This window comes from Apodemus sylvaticus, chromosome 14, assembly GCF_947179515.1.
Source record: "Apodemus sylvaticus chromosome 14, mApoSyl1.1, whole genome shotgun sequence".
Taxonomy (NCBI): domain Eukaryota; kingdom Metazoa; phylum Chordata; class Mammalia; order Rodentia; family Muridae; genus Apodemus; species Apodemus sylvaticus.
The window spans coordinates 10,037,205-10,057,197 of record NC_067485.1 but is presented as its reverse complement, the minus strand read 5'-3'; the positions used below and the strand labels follow the sequence as shown (position 1 = coordinate 10,057,197).

General features: G+C 46.6%; 1 protein-coding gene across 2 annotated transcripts in view; it reads right to left on the bottom strand.

Moving 5' to 3' along the window:
- The window catches only part of Spock1 (SPARC (osteonectin), cwcv and kazal like domains proteoglycan 1), a 503,404-nt gene that overhangs the window by 79,082 nt on the left and 404,329 nt on the right, over positions 1-19,993 (bottom strand). For both annotated transcript variants that reach the window (XM_052157287.1, XM_052157286.1), the window contains exon 6: positions 12,522-12,636. In XM_052157287.1, coding sequence (XP_052013247.1) covers positions 12,522-12,636 — 115 coding nt within the window. The remainder of the gene's footprint in view (positions 1-12,521; positions 12,637-19,993) is intronic.

Genomic DNA, 19,993 nt, shown 5'->3' with positions numbered 1-19,993 from the left:
ATGAGTTAGATAGCTCCTTACACGGTCTTCCACAAGGTAAAAGATGGTGAGAAATGAAGAACTCTTCCCCACCATGCTTGCAATTGTTCTATGGATGTCTGGAAAGCAGGCGCTGCACTTTCTGCAGAGACCTGGCTTCTTACTACCAGGCTGCTTACTCATGCAGTTCCCTGACATGTTCTGAAGCCACTTTGCCTTCTAGGTCTTTCAAGGTCTTGAAATAATTAAGTAGAATATCCACCTTGTCTTGCTGTGAGACCCTCTTCAAACAGAAGAGCTGCTGGAAGCTACCCGCAGGACTAGGAGGAGAATTACCATCATGGTTAGGACGTGGCTCTCAGAGACCTCTGCTCCCTGTTTTGTGCAGCCTGGAACCAACCAGGTTTCTATTTGGTGTTGGTTTTGCCTATAGTCTCATGGATCTGGGTATCTCTCACTGTTTATTTAGGAAAACAGTGACCCTGGCCTTGATCTTGCCTTGTTGTATGTTCCTTTAGTAGAACAACCAAAGTGGCACCCCTGCCCGCTTCATGTCCTGTCAAAGTGGCATCCCTATACACCTCATATTGAATAGTTACTTTGGGTTTTTCAACAAAGAATCATTAGCATCATGACCATGTTTGTCCTGTCGGCATGATGTGGGCAGAGAGCAGACAACAGTGATGTCATCCTGACGATGACAGGTAGAAAGTGCTGACACGATACTGATGGTGATGATATCTTGGCAAAGGACAATGACATCACTACAGCAGAGGACAGTGATGTCATCCTGATGATAATGATAATATCAGGTAACAGACAGTGGTATCATCCTGAGGATGGGCACTCAAGCAGAAGATGCTGATGTCATTCTAATTATAACATGGCACAGGATGAGGAGGGAGATACCATGCTGTGGCAGCTGATTGAGGAGCTGTTGTGCCTTGTGGAAATTTTTAGGTAAAATACAGCTCACTTAATCTCACCTGTTAAGAGTGGACCTGCACCTTCCCTGTTCCCCACCCTGTCAAAGGCCCGGCTCCCAGCTCTACCTGGCTTACCCAGGAAGCAGGTGGCATTTGCATAGCAGCCCACTTGGTGGTGTGGCAGCCACATGCTCTCCTACGGTTTGAATTCCGATTTATTTCATATTGTGCAGTGCTATCTTTTTCGCACAGCAGCAGATAGCAGAGCCATGGAAGAACAGTTGACTTCAGGACAGATTACAAATGATTTTTTATCTTCAAGAAGCTAGGTCGGAAACTTGAGACTATCAGAAAAGCACAGTGTGGCGGGGACACTGATAAACTCCAGAGAGCCTTGCACACATGCTGAGAGACAGAGGAGAAAATAGGTGAGGATGGTGTGTCTCTCACCTTGGAAAAAGCCTGTCAATGAGGAATGAGAGTCATACCAGGAAAGGCACAAATCCTCTGAGTACCAGAACCACAGGGAAATGAGCTTAACATACGTAGATGTGCATGCTGTTCATGTATGTGGACATGCATGCGCGTGGTCATGCATATAATGGGCATGTGTGGTCATGGACATATGTGGGCATGGACATGTATGTGTGTGGGCATGCATGTGTATGGGTATATGGGGTCATTGACATATGTGGTCATGAACATGCATGGACATGCATGTGTTAGGGCATGCATATTATAGAATATCAACCTTTTTCACTCTCTAGAGGAAGCCCACCATTCATGGACATTTTACATAAAGAACAGTTTAATGGGAAGAATGCAAATTCCAGAAAAGACTTACCCTCTGCTCTATCATCTACCATCTATCCAAATCTCACATTTTCTCATCAGCAGTAGAAATAACATCATTTGCTAGAAGAATTGAGCAGAGGAACATGATTCTCATATTAAATACCTAATACAGGCTATCCTATACTACAATAAAGCCTCTTTTAAGAACTATTTTAAACATTGAAATTGATGGTATACACACACACACACACACACACACACACACACTCATATACATATATACACACATATATGCATACACACACACACACACTGAAGAAGAACCAGATTCATCCAACATTTGACCGTTATTCAGACTCTAGACAACATGCCTTGTGGAACTTCTCTTCTGGCTAGGCAAGACAATGCCCAGGACAGGTAGTAAATGGAATTTATTAGAGGGTGATAAATGCTACAGAGAAAAATTAAGTAGAGAAGGAGCAAAGTGAACTGGAGAAAAACTTGCTAAGAAAGTGACATCTGTTAAAGGCAGAGAAAGATAGAGGGTTGCCCGGGAAAGGCAGGGTCTCAGGCACAGTTGTGTGACATGCATGTCTGTAATGGAGGCCTGTGACCATAAAGCTGAGTAAGTAAGAGGGGTGGAAGCAGACGACAGGGACATCAACCAATTCATGTAGGCCTTTGAGCATCACCAAGATGTCCTCAGTTGTCGGTTAATCTGAACCAGATGTGCAACCTGTTGTTGGTGTGTCCTGGATAGGGATGGCACACACAATCTGTTGTTGGTGTGTCCTGGATAGGGATGGCACACACAACCTGTTGTTGGTGTGTCCTGGATAGGGATGGCACACACTACCTGTTGTTGGTGTGTCCTGGATAGGGATGGCACACACAATCTGTTGTTGGTGTGTCCTGGATAGGGATGGCACACACAATCTGTTGTTGGTGTGTCCTGGATAGGGATGGCACACACTTGCTCACGTGTTATACATCAGTTGGGCTACCATGTTCAGAGAGGACATAGGGCTCAAGAGACCAATTGGAAGAGCTTAAAATAAAACCCAAGGATGCCTCAAATCTCCATCAGAGTTCACAGTAGTAGTAGTGGGAAGAGGTATATTAGAAATGCAGGTAGGAGCTGTGCTGATGTGATTGGCTGGTGGATTATATGTAAAATAGGAGGAGGGAAGGGATCTTACTATTGTCAGGGGAAAAGCAGGGTTAATGATTTAAGGTGGCTCAGGAGAAAGAGGTTTGTTTGGGACATATCACACTTGCTGGGCCTGTGAGAATCCATGCACAGATGATGGATGGCCAGTGTGTATTTAAGTCTGGAGTTCCAGGTAGGAGCAGAGGCAGCATTGCTGTGATTCACTGGTAGGAACACAGAAACATATATGCACAGAGACACGTGGAAACACCTGTGATTATATAAGAAAACATCCATGATGCACAAAAGCCAGGATGTAAAACATCCCAATTTGACTTAAGCTTAAGAAATAGAGTGTGTGACTGGAGAGATCTCAGCAGTTGGGAGTGCTGACTGCTCTTCTGGAGGTCCTAGGTTCAAGTCCTGGCAAGTACTTGGTGGCTGACAGCCCCATGTGATGGGATCTGATGCCTTCTTATGGTGTGTCTGGGGACAGCTACCATGTACTCATATAAATAAAAATCTTTTTTAAAAAGGAGGAAAAGAATGTGCATCTGTACATATATAAACATATATATATCATATATATGTTTATATATATCTCTACATATATGTACATATATACACACATATATAGTTGGAAGCATTTTCAGAAAGCAGGTTAGATCTGGGAATAATTAACATGTTCTTCCTAGCATTTAGGTTTTATATAAGATTGTATGTTACTGAGTAATTATTATTTTAGATATTTATTTTATTTTTAGTTATGCATTTTTATGTCTCTGTATGTGATTTTGAGTGCAGATGCTCATGGAGGCCAGAGGGGGCGCTGTAACTAGAGCTGAAGCTGTAATTCCAGGCCTAGTGAGCCACCCACCCAATACCAGTGCAGGGGACCGTAAGCAGGCACTCTGGATGAGCAGGAAGCATTCTGATTAGCTGAGACCTCTCTCCCGCCGCGGCAGGTAACGTGTAAAGAGCTTAAGAGCACGCGTTGAACAAATTATCAGAGCCTTTACCTTCTAGAACATGCTTCCATCCTACTACAAACTCGTCATGCCTCAGTTTACCCCACTTTCTCTTTTCCCTCGCAGCTTTCTCTAATCAATTAATATCAAACAGGCATTAGAGGGAGCAGGGACACCTGTGGTCTAGCACCCCAGAGTCGGTCCTACAGCACAGGAAGGATCAGAGACCAAGCTTAATGTGGACTTACCTCAGAGTTCTGATTAGTGAATTTAAATTCTTTAAGCAGTTGCCAATTTAATTCTCAAGGTTTTCTTTTTCTTCTTTTTTTTTTCTTTCCTTTTCTTTCGTGTTTTTTTTTTTAAATCATGACATTTAGCATAGCTGGTTCCTGAAACTTAAATGTTCCCTTGTACATTTAATTTCTGACTACACTCCATCAGAGAACAATACGCAATGTGAGCTGGATGGATAGGGAAAGGTTACTGTAAACTGCTTTTAAATCACACCCTTGGGAGCCTGGGGCCTTCACTCTCTTACACCACAGGCTTTAAAAGCAAGCATTCTCTCCAGGGTGCAAGACAATCTCCAAGTGTCTAGGTCAGTGGTTCTCAACCTTCCTAACCTTGCAGCCCTTTAATACAGTTCCTCATGTCGTGGTGACCCCACAACCACAAAATATTTTGTTGCTACTTCATAACTGTAACTTTGGCACTATTATGAACTGTGAAGTAAGGGTCTCTGTTTTCCGATGGCCTTAGGCAACCTCTGTGAAAAGGTCATTTGAACCCCAAAAGGGTTGTGACCCACAGGTTGAGAAATGATGCTCTAGGAATCTAAGCAGCAGGTTTTTTTTTTTTTTTTTTTTTTTGAAGGAGTTTTCCATTGAGACATTAGAGCTAAGCAGAACTCGACTCTCTCCTGTTCCCATTTAAACACACTTCCTTGGATCCACTTATGATAAGCAGTGGAATTAGACAACCGTCTGTCAAACCCAGGGCTCTTTCCCCCTCAGAATCTCTCTCAGGTGGAAAACACCTTTTGAGAAAAGAAAATAGCTGTGGATGATTTTTTTTCTACTGTTCGAAATAGCTCAGCTGGAGGGAAGTTGTTCTTTCCCCCTTAGCAAGCCTGGCTGTTGCTGTCCAGAGCTGAACTTCTCCACTCCCTGAACCCAGCACGCCCCCCACCCCCTCTCCAGCTCATGGCAGACCCACAGTGTACCCTCTAGCCTTCCCCAGCACTTCTCAGGGTGTCTCCAAAGCCTGGGCTGAGCTTCCAGAAGGAGGCAGAGCTACTCTTAGTGAATACCCCTGATCTCTTCATCTCCTGCTACAGAGAGGGCAGAGAAAGTCACTGCTGTAAGGTGCCATTCAAATCCTACTGGTTCCAAGAGTATGGGGGCATTGTCTGCCTGGTGGTTGGCATGGTGAGATTCAGCGGATGACTTGAAACCCAAGGGAGATTCTAGCATGCAGAGTGTCTGCCTCATCCAGGCTGAGGAGAGCTAACGGGGACCCAATTAGAAACAGAGATGTGAGGTCCAGGGATGTATGTCTAAATCTAGACAAGTCCCTTCTTTGGGGAACCTCCAGGGTTTTCCTCTGGAATATAGGAACTAAGTAAAGATGTATGCGGACTAGGGTGATGGCTCACTGGGTAATACTTGCTGTACAAAACTTGAAGAGCTGAGTTAATATCCCTGATACCCATATAAATGGTGCTGCTATGGTGTGCATCTGGAACCCTAGCACTGGGAAGGAGGGTAGAAACAGGAAGATCCTAAGGGCTTGCTGGCCAGCCCGTGCAGCTGACTGAGCTTCAGAGTCAGTGACAGACTGTCTCAAAAAATATATGAGAGAGGAACAGTTAAAGGCAATACCTAAAGTTGACCTCTGGCCTCTACATGCATGTATCCTCAAGTGCATGTGTGCCCATGTGCTTCCATGCTCACACACATTCAAAGCACATGCGTTGATCACTCGACAGTTTTATCTACTAGAGATGTGCAAGTGGAGATGGGGACTTCTGCTTCCTAAAACATGGATGTTGTGGAGGCAAGTGTGACAGCAGTAACTGAGACCCTTCCTGCTACTGTCTCTCGATTTTCTCCACTGTGAGGACCCATGCACCTAGCACTAAAGACTTCCTTACACCTTTGCTGGGGACTGAAGAAAGGGCATCTACAACACCCTGCAGCTAAGGCAGGATACTCCATCTAAGAAGGGACTTTCTGGCTATTGGTCTTGGCAAATTCCAGACACTAAACTTAGGCTTAAAAGATTTCCAGAACCTTCCCCCCTCTTTTTGTCTTTTTGCTCAAGATCAAATTCTAGGCCTACACAGGTGCTCTACCACTATGCTATATACCTGGCCTCTCAAATTCTCTTATTTAAACATTTCTCCTTCTTCTAGTTTCTGTTGTTGTTTTGTTGAACAATTGTTAGCCTATAATTTTGAGGCTGGCCTTGCTTTATGAGATCAGAGAGGTAACTTGCCCCTGGTCATAAGGTAATTGAGAAATGTAATAAGAAGTACTCAGAGGTGTCAAAGGATGACTTTGTCCCCTACCAGCTCTTCAGGGGTCATGTCAAAAGCAAGGCACCAGGTAAGTTAAAAGAATGAAAACCTAACTTTTGTTTTGACTTCAAAAAGGGGCTGAAGGACACACAGAGGCTTCCAGTTTATAAGTCAGATACATATTATCTCAAAAAAAAACCCCAGAAAACAAACAAACTAAAAAACCAAACTGGGACAAACACGGGGCTCTTAAATTAAAAGGGACTGAGTGGGCATGCCCCCCTACTCTCCTAAGCCTGCACCCAATACTGATCAGTGTTGGGGTCCCAAGCAGTGAGATTCTGGGAAGAAGGGAAGGAGGAGTTGACTGAACACTCAAGGCTGATGCTGTTCACCCTGTACTCCCCACCTCGGATCTAGTTCTTGTCCTGTGTTGGAAGGAGGCAATTCTGAAAAACCAAGATAGTGGGAGAGCCCTACAGAGACAGACACTTGTGGTTTGTTCCCAGTGTGCGTCAGGAATCACACACATGTCCTCTGCATGGGATGGAAAAGCCTGTGGGAAGGTCCATAGAGAGACATGAGGCTCTGGTCTTCATCATGGCCTCCTTGATGCTATAGTGCCTTCAAAGGCTGCCTGACATTCTCTGTACCCTTGAGTAGGGCCACAGAACTAGTAAACACAGATGTATCTGCTAGAGAAGAGAGGATTCCATATGACATTAGTCAATATGGCACAGAGGGGTCATGGATGCAATCTCAGCTAGCTCTCACTAGGCATGGCAGGAATAAACATTGGTCACCAGCTAACTGAGGAACTCCGGACAGTTGGGTTAATGCCAAAGAATGACAAGAAATATCCAGAAGTTCCTCCAGCAATACTGCAGTTCAGAAGGCCCCTCTTCTCCTTACTTCCTATAGTTTAGAGTCAAGGCTGCCTGAACTAAATATACCTGGCAGTGACCCCAGTATGTTCTCTCTCAGAAGACACGGAGGTTCAAAAGAGTAATAGTGTTGAAAACAGACTGTTAGCAATGCCCCTTGATAATGCTACCATATCTTGGACTCACTGGTATCTGTGAGACCATAAAACATGATTTCTGAGAGGATCAAGAGCACTGTTGCCTCAGGCTAGAGCCACAAGGTCCTTTACAGGCAAAGACTTCCTGTAGATGCTACATCCACTGCCTACTGCTTCTGACAGGCGCCATGACAGGTAACAGAAGGTGGCTGGGGCTCAGCCTTTCTCCTCTGTCCCTTCCCTGCAGTTCAGTTGTCACCTGGGAACTGCTCTTCACTTCTGACCTCTCCCTGACAATCATCCTTCTTCTTCATTCTCAGCCCAGCTTGTGTCACCTGTTACAAGTCATGCTGAGAGCTTCATAGAAAGAACCACCAGTCCAAGGGAAAGACAATCCTTCCTTGATCAGACGTGGGTCAAGTATTGTTACTGTTGATGTAATGTGATGGCCCTGGGGTTGTCAAAGCTCTTTTCACCCATATGTGATGCTATCTTTTGAGGAAATACCAACCAAATCTTTATTAAGACATTAATCATTCTATTAGAGAAAGGGGTTATACTCCTCTCCATTAAGACAATGTTAGATGCAGTAATCAAACACAGTATCCAGTCTCCAGCCTTGCTGTTTGCAGCTGGTTTCTGCTTCACCTCATGCTTCAATGAAAATTCTGACGCAACTCAGAGATTAGAAATGGGATTGTTAGCATAGAAAGTCAGACTGCAGAGTCCCAGAGGAAGAGCTTGCCCCAAGTGTGAGCTACTGATAGTAACAGGAACATTCGGGGCTTCGAAGGTGATGTTTCTTAGACAACTTCCAAATGGACTCAGGGACTGAGTAAATATTTTTCAAGAGCCATGTCAGCCCAGTGGCAAAGTTTTGAGGAGCAACAGGCATGTCATCTGCAAGACACTGATGTGGGTATGGGATGCTGGTTGTTTGGGAATACCATTGATATCGTTTTTAATGTTCACTTGTCTGTTGTGCTAGGATGAACTTCGTGTTTTTCTGAACTGTCTCTTACCATTGACAAACTTCCCCAAATCTCATCCTCACTTAAACAACAGCCTCGTCCTCGCCAACCTTCCAGAATGCAGGCATGACATTCTTTGTCCCTGATCTCTTTATGTTTAATGGTGATGGATGCACTTGCATAGGTTCATGAAGAACATGTCTTACTTTTTATCAGTGAGTATTTACCTAAGTTGATGATACAGCCATACCTGGAGGTCATGCTTAAGAAAGCCTCCTGTCTTCAGGTGTGATGACCGTTATGAAGAACACAGGTTTTCTTCATTGGAGAGATGAAATGTCTGCCCTAAAAGGGCTGTGTTGCTTCAATATGAGGAATGTGTAAACCTTGACAAGTCTGAGGGCCTTTGAGAGCAATGTTTTCATCTCATTTGTGGATGCCACAGGCTACACAACGCAGGACTTTTTGGTTTAGTTTCCTCAGAATAGAGGAGCAAAGAAAAGAAATAAACAGGAAATCTAGAAGCATATGGAATCTAGAATTGTAGTGTGTAATATTAAGAAACAATCCACGCAGCCGGGCGTGGTGGTGCACGCCTTTAATCCCAGCACCTGGGAGGCAGAGGCAGGCGGATCTCTGAGTTCGAGGCCAGCCTGGTCTACAGAGTGAGTTCCAGGACAGCCAGGGCTACACAGAGAAACCCTGTCTCAAAAAAAAACAAAAAACAAAAACCAAAAAAAAAAAAAAAACCAAAAAAAAAAACCAAAAAAACAAATCCAAAAAAAAAATTTTTTTAAGAAACAATCCACACACTATCACCAGCTAGACACCGGCCAAGCACCGGCCAGCGGTTCTGGTCTTCTCACCGCCTGGTACCAAGTCCATGGCCACATGTCTTTCCTTGCCAAGGGCTCTCCAGATCTCTGAGATAGATCTCTCCTCCATGCAGCTGACTGCTGCCAAACTCACTCAGCACTCCCAAGTTTCCATGACTAGCTGGGGCGCACTCTCACAAGTCCACACTCTTCTGTGGTTACCTTTCCCTGGAACTCAGTTGAGTCACAGTGAGATAGAAAACACCAGGCAATCTTAGTTTAGACTCAACAGATAACACAATTGTTGGGTGCAGAATCCAGCATCCTAAATTCACCAAGTATTCTATTTTAGAAATCTTCTTGTGGTGGATCCTGGTGGATTCCACCACCAAACTAACAGTTCCCACTCTATATCATGACCACTTTGCTCCCACTGACCAGAAGGAAGTTCTCTCCTCCTGCCTTCCCTGTTCCTCTCTTAGACCCGCAAGGTTTGCCTCCTTCTTGCCCAGTGATTGGCTTCTTGTATTTAATATTTTAATCAATTAGGGGAAAATTCCATTACATAGAATAGTGTGGAATCTAGAATAGTATGGAGTGCAGAATAGCATAGAATATCAGAATACCTCAGAATCTAGAGTAGCATATTGTGGAATCTAGAACAGTGTGGAATGCAGAATAGCATGTGTTGTAGAAAATATGTAATTTTCAACAACCTCAATCTAAGGTTTCAACCCTACCTCTGATCATTTGGTTCTCAGATTAAAAAAAAAAACACACAAATTTTATAATGAGCCTTAATCAGCATTATAACTGGACAAGTATCTACCTCTAAGCTATTAGTTTTTACCTTCCTATCAATAACGCCCAACTGTAACTTGCCATGTTCCACGTGGGCCACTTTTACTCTGACTAACCAGCCCATATCCCCAGTTCTTATGACAGGAACATAGAAACTGTCTCTGCTCTGGGTTTTTGTGGCTGGTAGTATTTTTTGAAGATCTGGAGAATATCCCAAAAAACTAAGTCCTTCCTGTCTCTTTCTTGGAATCTGTTCTCTTTTACCACATAGTCCAGAAAATTCTACCTAAAATTTTCTGAAGTCTTATTAGGAAGTTGTATCCCTTACCATATGTTGTCTTTTCCCTCCTCCCCTTCCTCTTCCTCCTCCTCCTCTTCCTCCTCATGGTTCTGCCTCTGAGCCCAATAATCCTGGGAACCAAAACCCCCACCTCTCTATCTTATGTCCAGCTATAGGCTGTAAGCATTTGTATTAACCAATTAGTGATAACTTGAGGGACAAGGTTACATAGTATCACTTGGATCTGCTTGTGTCTGGTTATCCCTGGGGGGGGGGGGGGTAACCAGATCTTGGGGACCAATATTTAGAATTATAGTACATAGCAAAAGACCAAACTCAACAAGCATAGAATCTAGAATAGCACAGAATCTAGAATAACATGGAATTTAGAACAGCATGGAATCTAGAGCAGCATGGAATCTAGAATAGCATACACTCTATAATAGCATAGGATCTAGAATAAAATGGGATCTATAATAGCATGGAATGAAGAACAGCACAGAATCTAGAGTAACATGGGCTATCATAACTTCCTAATAAGACTCCAGAAAATTTTAGGTAGAATTTTCTGGACTATGTAGTAAAAGAGAATGGATCTAAGGCAGAGATAGGAGGGCTTAGTTTGTTGATGTTCTCCAGATCTTCAAAAGTACTACCAGCCACAGAAATCTAGAACAGACAGGAGTTTCTATCACATGACCAGGATGTAAACGCCAGTAACTGACACTCCTTCAGTAAGGACAAACTAATGAAAACTGTCCCCATTGGGTGCTATGTCTGACTTCAGGCACCAGCTGTGCATGATTTTTCCTGATACAACTTGAGTGGAATCTTAGGCTATAAATCAAAGAAGGAAATAATCAAGGCACCCCACCCTAGAGACAGTCCTCCATGAGCATCCTCTCACTTTTTTTTGCTGGGCTTTCCTCTGAGTTCTTTTGTTGATGGCACTGAGAACCTGGACTTGCACAGCTGACCTCATTGACAACGACAACTTCAACACCTCATGGTCAAAATACAAAGAGGTACTGTACATCATATATAAGTTTTCTTAGTATAATCATATAAAGAAACGGTCCTCAAATGCAATGAGATTTGCTGTAAGGAAATCAAAGTAATCTTTGTGGGTTACTTATGATCACAATATTTCCTGTTCTACATTGCTCTTCTTTGACTTAAAGTCTTCATCCACTTGCCCACATGGCTAGTAAAAATGATATCGTTCCTCACTCTGCTCATTTTCTCAATCATAAGAAGCTTCTTGCATTAGGAGACATGAGTTCTTACATACACACACTTGCATGCACTGGCATATATACACGTATAAGAATACATTGCCATGCAGGTGGACGCAGTGCTTTCTTTGAACCAGCCAGTCACAGCTAAGAATGCTCATGGCCACTGAAGACAAATTTGAACTTGGATTTCAGAATTGCGCAGTGGCCAATGGGACCACATTATTTCTCCATTAGAAGACATGCCCTCTCAATCCTGGACTGGAAACAGCGGTCCCCAGGGGTGTCTACTTTCATCTGTCCCTTGGCTTAAGACTGGGCTCCAGTGGGATGTATTGATGAAGAAATGCTTAGGGGAGGAAGCTCTCCTCTGCCACAGTATCTAGCTCTGCAGTTTCTGTGATGTCCAGTCTTGAGAGGTTCAAAGGATTCTAGAGTTTACAACTGGAGAAAGATTAGCCCAAGGGCAGGCCATGAAAACCTGCCCCTCCCATGCCAGAGCTAAACTACCATCTAAAGGAGGCCGGCACACACCTTGCTCTAACAGATTTCTTTTAAAAACCTCTCTGCTCTCTTTTCTCTCTTCAATGGTAGACAGTGATTCAGCTCAGAGTCCCTGGCCAGGCTGGAGAGCTTACTAGCCAAGTAAGCCCATATTCCCTTCACAGGCTGAACAGCTCTGTCCTAGCCTGGCTCCAAGCAGGTGAGCCGTTTACAACTGGAGAAAGATTAGCCCAAGGGCAGGCCATGAAAACCTGCCCCTCCCATGCCAGAGCTAAACTACCATCTAAAGGAGGCCGGCACACACCTTGCTCTAACAGATTTCTTTTAAAAACCTCTCTGCTCTCTTTTCTCTCTTCAATGGTAGACAGTGATTCAGCTCAGAGTCCCTGGCCAGGCTGGAGAGCTTACTAGCCAAGTAAGCCCATATTCCCTTCACAGGCTGAACAGCTCTGTCCTAGCCTGGCTCCAAGCAGGTGAGCCGGCCTTAACCATGCAAGCTGCACTACCCTGACCTCTGAACCCTTGCCCGCCCTGACCTCTGAACTATCTTCCACTCACCACTCTTCTCAGGCTTGGGCTTCAGTGGCTCAGGCTCAGGCAGACATGGACAGGGTCCATCACAGAGGGAGCTGAGGCTTTTGCCTGTAGAACAAGCATGGAATTCCAACTTGCACTGCAAGAGAGAGAGAGGACAGACTGTTAGCACTCAGCCAGGCCAGACGCATGCTCAGCTTCCCAAGGAGCGGCTGGTAGCCTTTCTTTAAGGGGATGAAGATGCTAGCGGTCTGCAGTCAGAACTCTAACTTGGGACTGGCCCTTTGTGTTTTTCCAAACAACTCCTGAAACACAGCAGAAGAACTGGAAAGCAAATCTTAAATTAACACCAGTTTCAACTGTCACCATTTATAAAATATGATGATTGTCTGAAAGTGGATGCATGCGGAGTTCTATGTGACCCGTGAAGCCCTCCCACTTGAGGGCTCCCCAACAAGTCCTCCCACACACAGCAAGTGCTTGAGGACAGTCTTAGTAACGTACTCTCTCATTACTGTGACAGATGCTGGTCATAAACAACTTAAAAGGAAGAAAGATTTGATTTGCTCATGGCTTTAGCCCACAGCGATGGGACACTGTGGTGGAACTGCTGGCATCATGGTGGACAGGAAGCAGAGCAGAAGAGAGGGGAGCCTGGGGCAGGACACAGGCTGCTGGCTTCCCCCAGCTAGCTTTCATTCTCCAGACTGTCTGAAATAGAATTGTCAGTTGGAAGCCAAACATTCAACCCATCTGACACCTCGGGCACTATAAGGGACAGTCCAGTGTGTGAGCCTATGGGGGACACTCCATATTCGGACCAGAGCAAAACACAGCCACCTCTTTTCTGGATGGCGCATCTGAGGTGCGCTGCCTGCCCCTTCCTCTGGGAGCAGTGTGCAATGAACGTTTGTGCCCCCAAGCCCTCTGGAGTCTTGGGGCCTGGAGCCCTCCTATAACTCGCCTGGGATATAATGGGAATATCCAGTTTGGGGGTCAATGTCAGAAGTCCGCAAGCTGCAACTTCCTGTCATTTTTTTTTTTGTCACCAACAATGGTAGCTTTTAGGCCCCTGTCTCTTAACGTTAAAGTCTCAACAGCCTCAAAACACAAGTAGGGGATAGTGGAGGTATTTACGGGCATCCTAGACCACAGTGGGCACCAGCTTTCTTATTACTTGTGTAATATGGAAAAAGAAATTGAGGCTCTTGAAGGTTAAGCAACTCATAAACGACCTTAGCACTCAGTCAAATGCATGTCTCACTTCAGAGCTGGGCCCGTAAGGGTCCTGAGATAGTTTCTGTCACGTGGCTGAGGGTTCAGAGCTCTGAACCTATGCAGAGTGTGGTTGATTCTGCACCTTTGCCTTTGGCCCAGATGTGTTATCTGAGTTTCCTCCTTTTCTGCCTGTCAAATTCTCGGGATCAAGGCTTGCATATAATCAGTCTCCTGCAAAGGCCTAGGGCCTGGGAACCTGGTGGAGGTTCAAAGGAAGGAGAGAGACAGACCTGACAATGCACCTGCTCGGCCCGCATCTCTTATCGAGCACCACGGGCAGAAACCATTTAATGGAAGGGAAAGAGTAGACACAGTCCCTGCCTTAGAAAACACAAATCATCCTTTGAGAAACCACCAACGTTTGCAAAGCAACTCTCTGGAATACAGGTGGACGTGGGCTCACTGTGAGAGAATGAGATGTTCTGTTCCCACACTAACTACAAACCCAGGAAAAGTGCTTTATAGCTGGCTCTAAAGGCTCTGCAATCACTGGGTATAACTCCAGCTGTCACCCATCCAAGGGCAATGGCAGAGCAAGAATACAGAGAGCGCGCTCCCTCTCCAGCCCGAGTTCCCTTTATGAGTGCTCCTGAAATGGCCAGCGTGTGACCAGCCTGCTCCCAGGAGTCAGAGGCGCTTTGTGAAGGGAAGCCAGGCCCGGGCCTCAAACATCCCTTGCCCTGACTTTGGAGTACATTAGAGTGTGTATTCATCTAAAGCTGTGTGGACAGGACTGTGTGGTGAGTCGGGCTGTGTGATAACATGCAGCCGGAGCTAAAAGACCTCTGGGTATGGGATGTGCCTGCAGGCAGCAGGATGAGCTGACAGAAAGCCGAAAGGTCACTGTGTCAACTCTCACTTCAAATAGCACTGGGCCCTAGTTTGATCTCTGTTGCTGTGATAAACACTGACACCTGGTAACCCGGCAAGGAAAGGCTTGTTTGGCTTACAGAGTTCAGTCTGTTATAAAGGGAAGCCAAGGTAGCAACCTGGAGAGAGGAAGAGAGGCAGAGACCGCGCAGGAAACTGCCTCCTGCTCCGCTCTCCGTGGCCTGCTCCGCTCTCCGTGGCCTGCTCCGCTCTCCGTGGCTTGCTCTGCTCTTCGTGGCTTGCTCAGCTTGCCTTTTTATAGAAAACAGCACCCCTGCCCACAGGTGGCACCACTCAAAGTGGACTGGACAGTCCTACATCAACCATCAATCAAGAAAATGCTGCACAGACAGGCCCATAGGCCAGTCTGGTGAGAACAATTCCTCTCTTGAAATTCGTTCTTCCCTGGGGTGACTCTGGCTTTGTCAAGCTCACACTCACACACACACACATACACACACTCACACTCACACACACTTTCACACACACACTCACACACACTCTCACACACACTCACTCACACACACACTCACACACACACTCACACACACACACATACACACACACATACACACACACACACACACATACACACCAGTATGTACAGCTAGAGCAGAGACAACCATGACCAGCCAGCTGCCTCCTCTTCCTCTGGGCTGGCTCTCTAGAATGACCCTCAGTTTCAGACTGGAGACTTACAAACTAAGTTTTAAAGAGACTTTCTGAATCTAATTTAGGCAAAAATATTCTTTTATGTATACATTTGTTTTGAAAAGTTTAAATTATCACCTGACTTCATCATGGGGCCTTTGCATACTACCATGCAACTGCCTCTTTACAGACTCAAACATTTCCCCTCACCAAACTCCGCTCTCCTTGAGGGGAGAATCTGCGTGTTGCTCCTGCCCTGTGACCCAGCTCCTGCCTTCCCTGCACTCCTGGTTCCAGAACTGCCACAGGACCGACCGACAGGGAGACAGGTCAGCACCGACAGTGAAGGAGCTGGTTCCAGTAGACACTTCAAGGGACACCAGGTTTAGTACTTCACCTGGATTTCCCATCAAGCTTTGCAGATGTCACATGCCACAGAAGAGCTCTCTGCAGAGATTCAGAAGGCAGAGGGGCAGAACTGGAGCCCCTCTTACCCCACAGGGGTAAGCCTGTGTGGGCGAGACTGCCACTGGCTTCCTTCTAGACCACAAAGTGTGGCAAGGAAAGTTTCACTTTCTTTCTTTTATCTGACGTGATGTTTCCAGCACATTGTTGGTAAAGAAATAGAACAAATGAGCTAAAGGCAGAAAGAAGGGTAATAATGCGCGTTCAGCAAACCCCAAACCTCTGTTCTATCAGAGAGCTTCCCAGCCAGCTGGCACAACGAAGTTAGGGTGTTAGCTTAGCACTCCATCTCGGCCACTTACCCCACCCCTTGTGTCTCTACCCACTGTCTCTCCCCTGGAGTTTCATTTAGCACCTGCCACTCGGTCTCAGCCTTGCCTCGGGCTGCTGACAGAGTCGGCCTTCTCCACCCACCACCCCGCAGGCACACACCTGTTTCCTATATGACCCTGCCTGAACGGGAGCCCCAGACAAGACCTCTTGCGACTCAGCCTGGTAGGCCAGGTAGCAGCAGCCCCTCCCAAGTTCCCCTGACATGTCCATGACAGCTCTATATTCCAGAGAGGAGCCACTGAGGAAGCAGTATCCAGCTGCACCAGGCAAATGCAAGGTTCCAGGATGTCTGTTTGTCTGTTTGTTTGTTTTGTTGTTGTTGTTTTTATCTTCCTGGAAGATGTGTAACATTGAATGAAGCACCCAAGGCTTCATTCTACACCAGGTGAGGTGGCTCCGCAGTTAAGAGTCCTCGCTGTCATCTTAGAGGACCTGGGTTTGCTTCCCAGCACCCATAGAGCATTTGATGCCCTCTTCTGTCTTCCACAGGCACCAGGTAGTCTCATGATACACATGCATACATATAAGCAAAATAATTCACATAGGCTTATGTGAATTAGTTACATGCAGAAAGTAAAAAAATAATAAAATTTTAAAAATGTAGATGGGTATAATCCTACTGTTCTATTTGAATCTTTTAAAAATTCAAAGCAGGCTCGACAGACAGACAGGCAGACAGACAGAGATTGTAAAAACTCATATCAGGTGTTTGACAGGTGCCATCAACATCAGGTGACCCCCAGGGGAGGCAGCGGGGTAGGGTGCATCGAAGCACCACAAAAATCAGTGGTGCTTTACATCTTAATGCAGCTTTTTTTTTTTAAACCTTGCTCCTGGACTTGACAACTTCTATAAATAATACACATATTTTTATGTGTCAAACATTTTATAATGAAATGTAAACAAAATGTACACTCGAGGTAATAACCAAGCCAGAACCCCAATTCTTCCAGGAAAGGATGCTCACCTGTGGGGAGCCCTCAGGGAACGTGTGGAAGGCTGTGGGAAGCTCTGAATTCGAGTCCCAAATCACAACTGGGCAGATGTGTTCTCTGGGCAGAACACTTGAAACTGGGCATCTCATAGTGTTCCCCCTGGAGGCTCTAACCCATCTCTCCTAAGTAAGCCTCACAGATACAATATGGTCCTTTTCCGGCACCAGGTTGTTTGCCAGGATAGAGGCAACAGAAAGGCTGAAACAATGTGCACACCAGCCTTACCCAGAGGTGGCCAAGTGTCTCTCTGGGAGAAGGACTTCCTGCTGAGTGAGGCTCCTTCACCAGACAGGCGTTCGTTCGCTCGTCTTCCTCTCTCAAGCTTTAGGTTCCGGGCCCCACGCTGGACCTCGCTGGCTGCACAGAGCCCGTCAGCCACCGCTCGAAGTGTATGTGTTTAGAGATAATCACAAGGCACATATGCCACGCCCTTAGTCCAGGCCTGCTAAGAAAATGGGAGCTGGGGAAACAATGTTGCTGCAGAGCCTTTCTGCTGCTTCCCACTAGAAACCGATAAACAGCCCAAGAGATGACTTAGAGAAGGCTTCCTCCGACTAAGCAGACATGGCCTCGGCTTACCCAGCTCCCAAATGAGCTGAAACAATAACAAAGCATACAGAGCAGTGCGAGATTTCTCTTTGGGAAAGAGGCAGTAGAGGACCCAGTGGAGAGAACGGAAGATTCTACAAGGGAGATGTGAGCAAGAGAGATGCTGATCCTCCTAGCACCACAGGGTCCCAGAAGCTCCCTCCTGACATTAGGACCAAACGACAGGGATTGAAAACCTTTCCTACGGTATGTGCAAAGCAGGAGCCACACTCGGATATAACTGGCTGTTGATTGCTGTGCCGTGAGGAATTGGGCAAAGTAGCCTCTGCGTTTGTTCCTTCTACGCCAGCCCTGAGGGGAGAGGTTCTAGGCAGTCATAACAGGGTGTGCCAATTTTGACTTTCACAGAGAGGCGGGTAAAAACCAAACAAGGGTAGAAGGCATGGCCTTCTTGGGGGCTAGGAAGAGTATCTTTGAAAGTGTAAAACAAAGGAAATTGGTAGAAGCAAATCCTCTGGTCTGGAGAGCACCTCTCCTCTCAGCTCCTTATAGAGCGCACAATAGCCAAAGCTGGAGGTGGGCCTGGGAGACCTCCATGAGACAGACTGAAAGACACCCACTGGGATGATGATTGCGTTGGTACTTCCTACAGGAAAACCATTCCTCTAGACCTACCTGTTGGGGTTCTGTCTAAGCTCCACCCCACACCTACCTGGAAATAGCCAGGTATGCCCCGCCCCAGAGATCTGGCCCACTAGAAGAGGGGCTACTTGCTCCTCCTCTCCCTCTTTGCTCTCCGCTCTCCCACACTCTCTCACCTCTCTGCCCCTGGGGCTCTTCCCCCCTCCACATGGTCATGGCCAGACTCCTCCCCCCCCCCTCTCTCTCTCTCTCTACCTCTCTCTACCACTAACTCCCATCCCCTACTCTGAATAAACTCTATTCTATACCATGTCTGTGTGTGTGTGGTCCCTCAGGGGCAGAGGTGCCCAGGCAAGGGCCCGCCTGGACACCTTCCCCCACGCCACCTAGCCACACTCACCTAACCCTCTATATTCCCCCCTTTTAAGCCCTTTCATCTTGGTGCTGAAAGTCCTTTCATTTGGTGCGTTGGCCGGAACGAGAAACACCATGGGATATTAAACCTCTTCCACCAATGGGTAAGTCTTACACCCCCCCACTGGTCAGAGCAATAGTCTCTGCACTTCCCGCGTTTCCCGCAGGACCACTGCTGTTCCGTCCCTCCGTGGAACTCAGCAGCACCTGTGGCAATGTCCTGTGCTGTGAGTGCCACCAGGTGTGGCTATCTAATTCACCCCTGCGTCTTATTGCTAGGATACAAAACAAGCTAAACCACAGCATTTATTCTACTGGTTCCCCTGGTTTTCCATGGTGGCTTGGCGGCCCTCGGGGCTCATGGCGCGCTGGCCATGGTTGCGGTTGCTCCCAGTGCCTCACACAACTGATACTTTCCTGTTCCCCGCCACCAAGCCCTGGCCTTGGCTGTGGTTGCCAGAGCAGCCACCGCTGCCCACGCCAGACCCCCTCACTCGCCAGAACTGCCGCCGAAGCTGCCACCACCGCTGCCACGGCAGCTCCGCCCCTCCCATGCCTTTGCTAAGATAGGAAACAAGCTACTCCCCAGTCACTGCAGGCTACCTAACTTCCAACTTCCTCTGCTGACAGGAAGTTCCACCCTGCACATGGGCAATCACTAACTTTCCCCGCTACAGCTTTTCTCGCTGACAGTCTGTACCATCAGAACTGCCACAGGTTCTGGTAGTACAACTGTTACCCATGGCGCGGTCTCTCCAGGCTTTCAGAATCGGCTGTGCTCCATCCCTACCGAGCGATGCCGCCTCCCCGCTGCAGCAAGCCTGCACTCCTTTCCCGTTGCTGTGCCCCACCCCCAACCACCATATTGTCCAGCTCTGCTGGCTACAGCACAGATTTCTAGGGCCTTTACCTGCAAAAGCCTAGCCACAGCCCATGCCCAGCTCCACAATGGCTGCTGGGATGCTCCACCAATTCTACTACCCGATTCTCTCACAGATCTACCACTTCTCCCTACCACCCTGTCTTCCCTCTTCTTCACTGTGCGGTCTCCTTCCCACCACTTTCAATGTCCTCTACTGTTAATACAGCAGGCCATGACTGGTCTTGCAGCCACACACAGGCAGGAGAAGCAAGGTTGGGGAGCCGGGTTCCACAGCCAAGCGGTCCACACTGGCTTCCACAAGTATGTGTGCTACATGTCAGGTTCTTCCCTCTACCAGATTAGAAATTTAAATAAACATTAACCATAATAGTAAATAACCCTTAGCTTTCAAATGAAGTCTGGCCAACCTCTTTTGG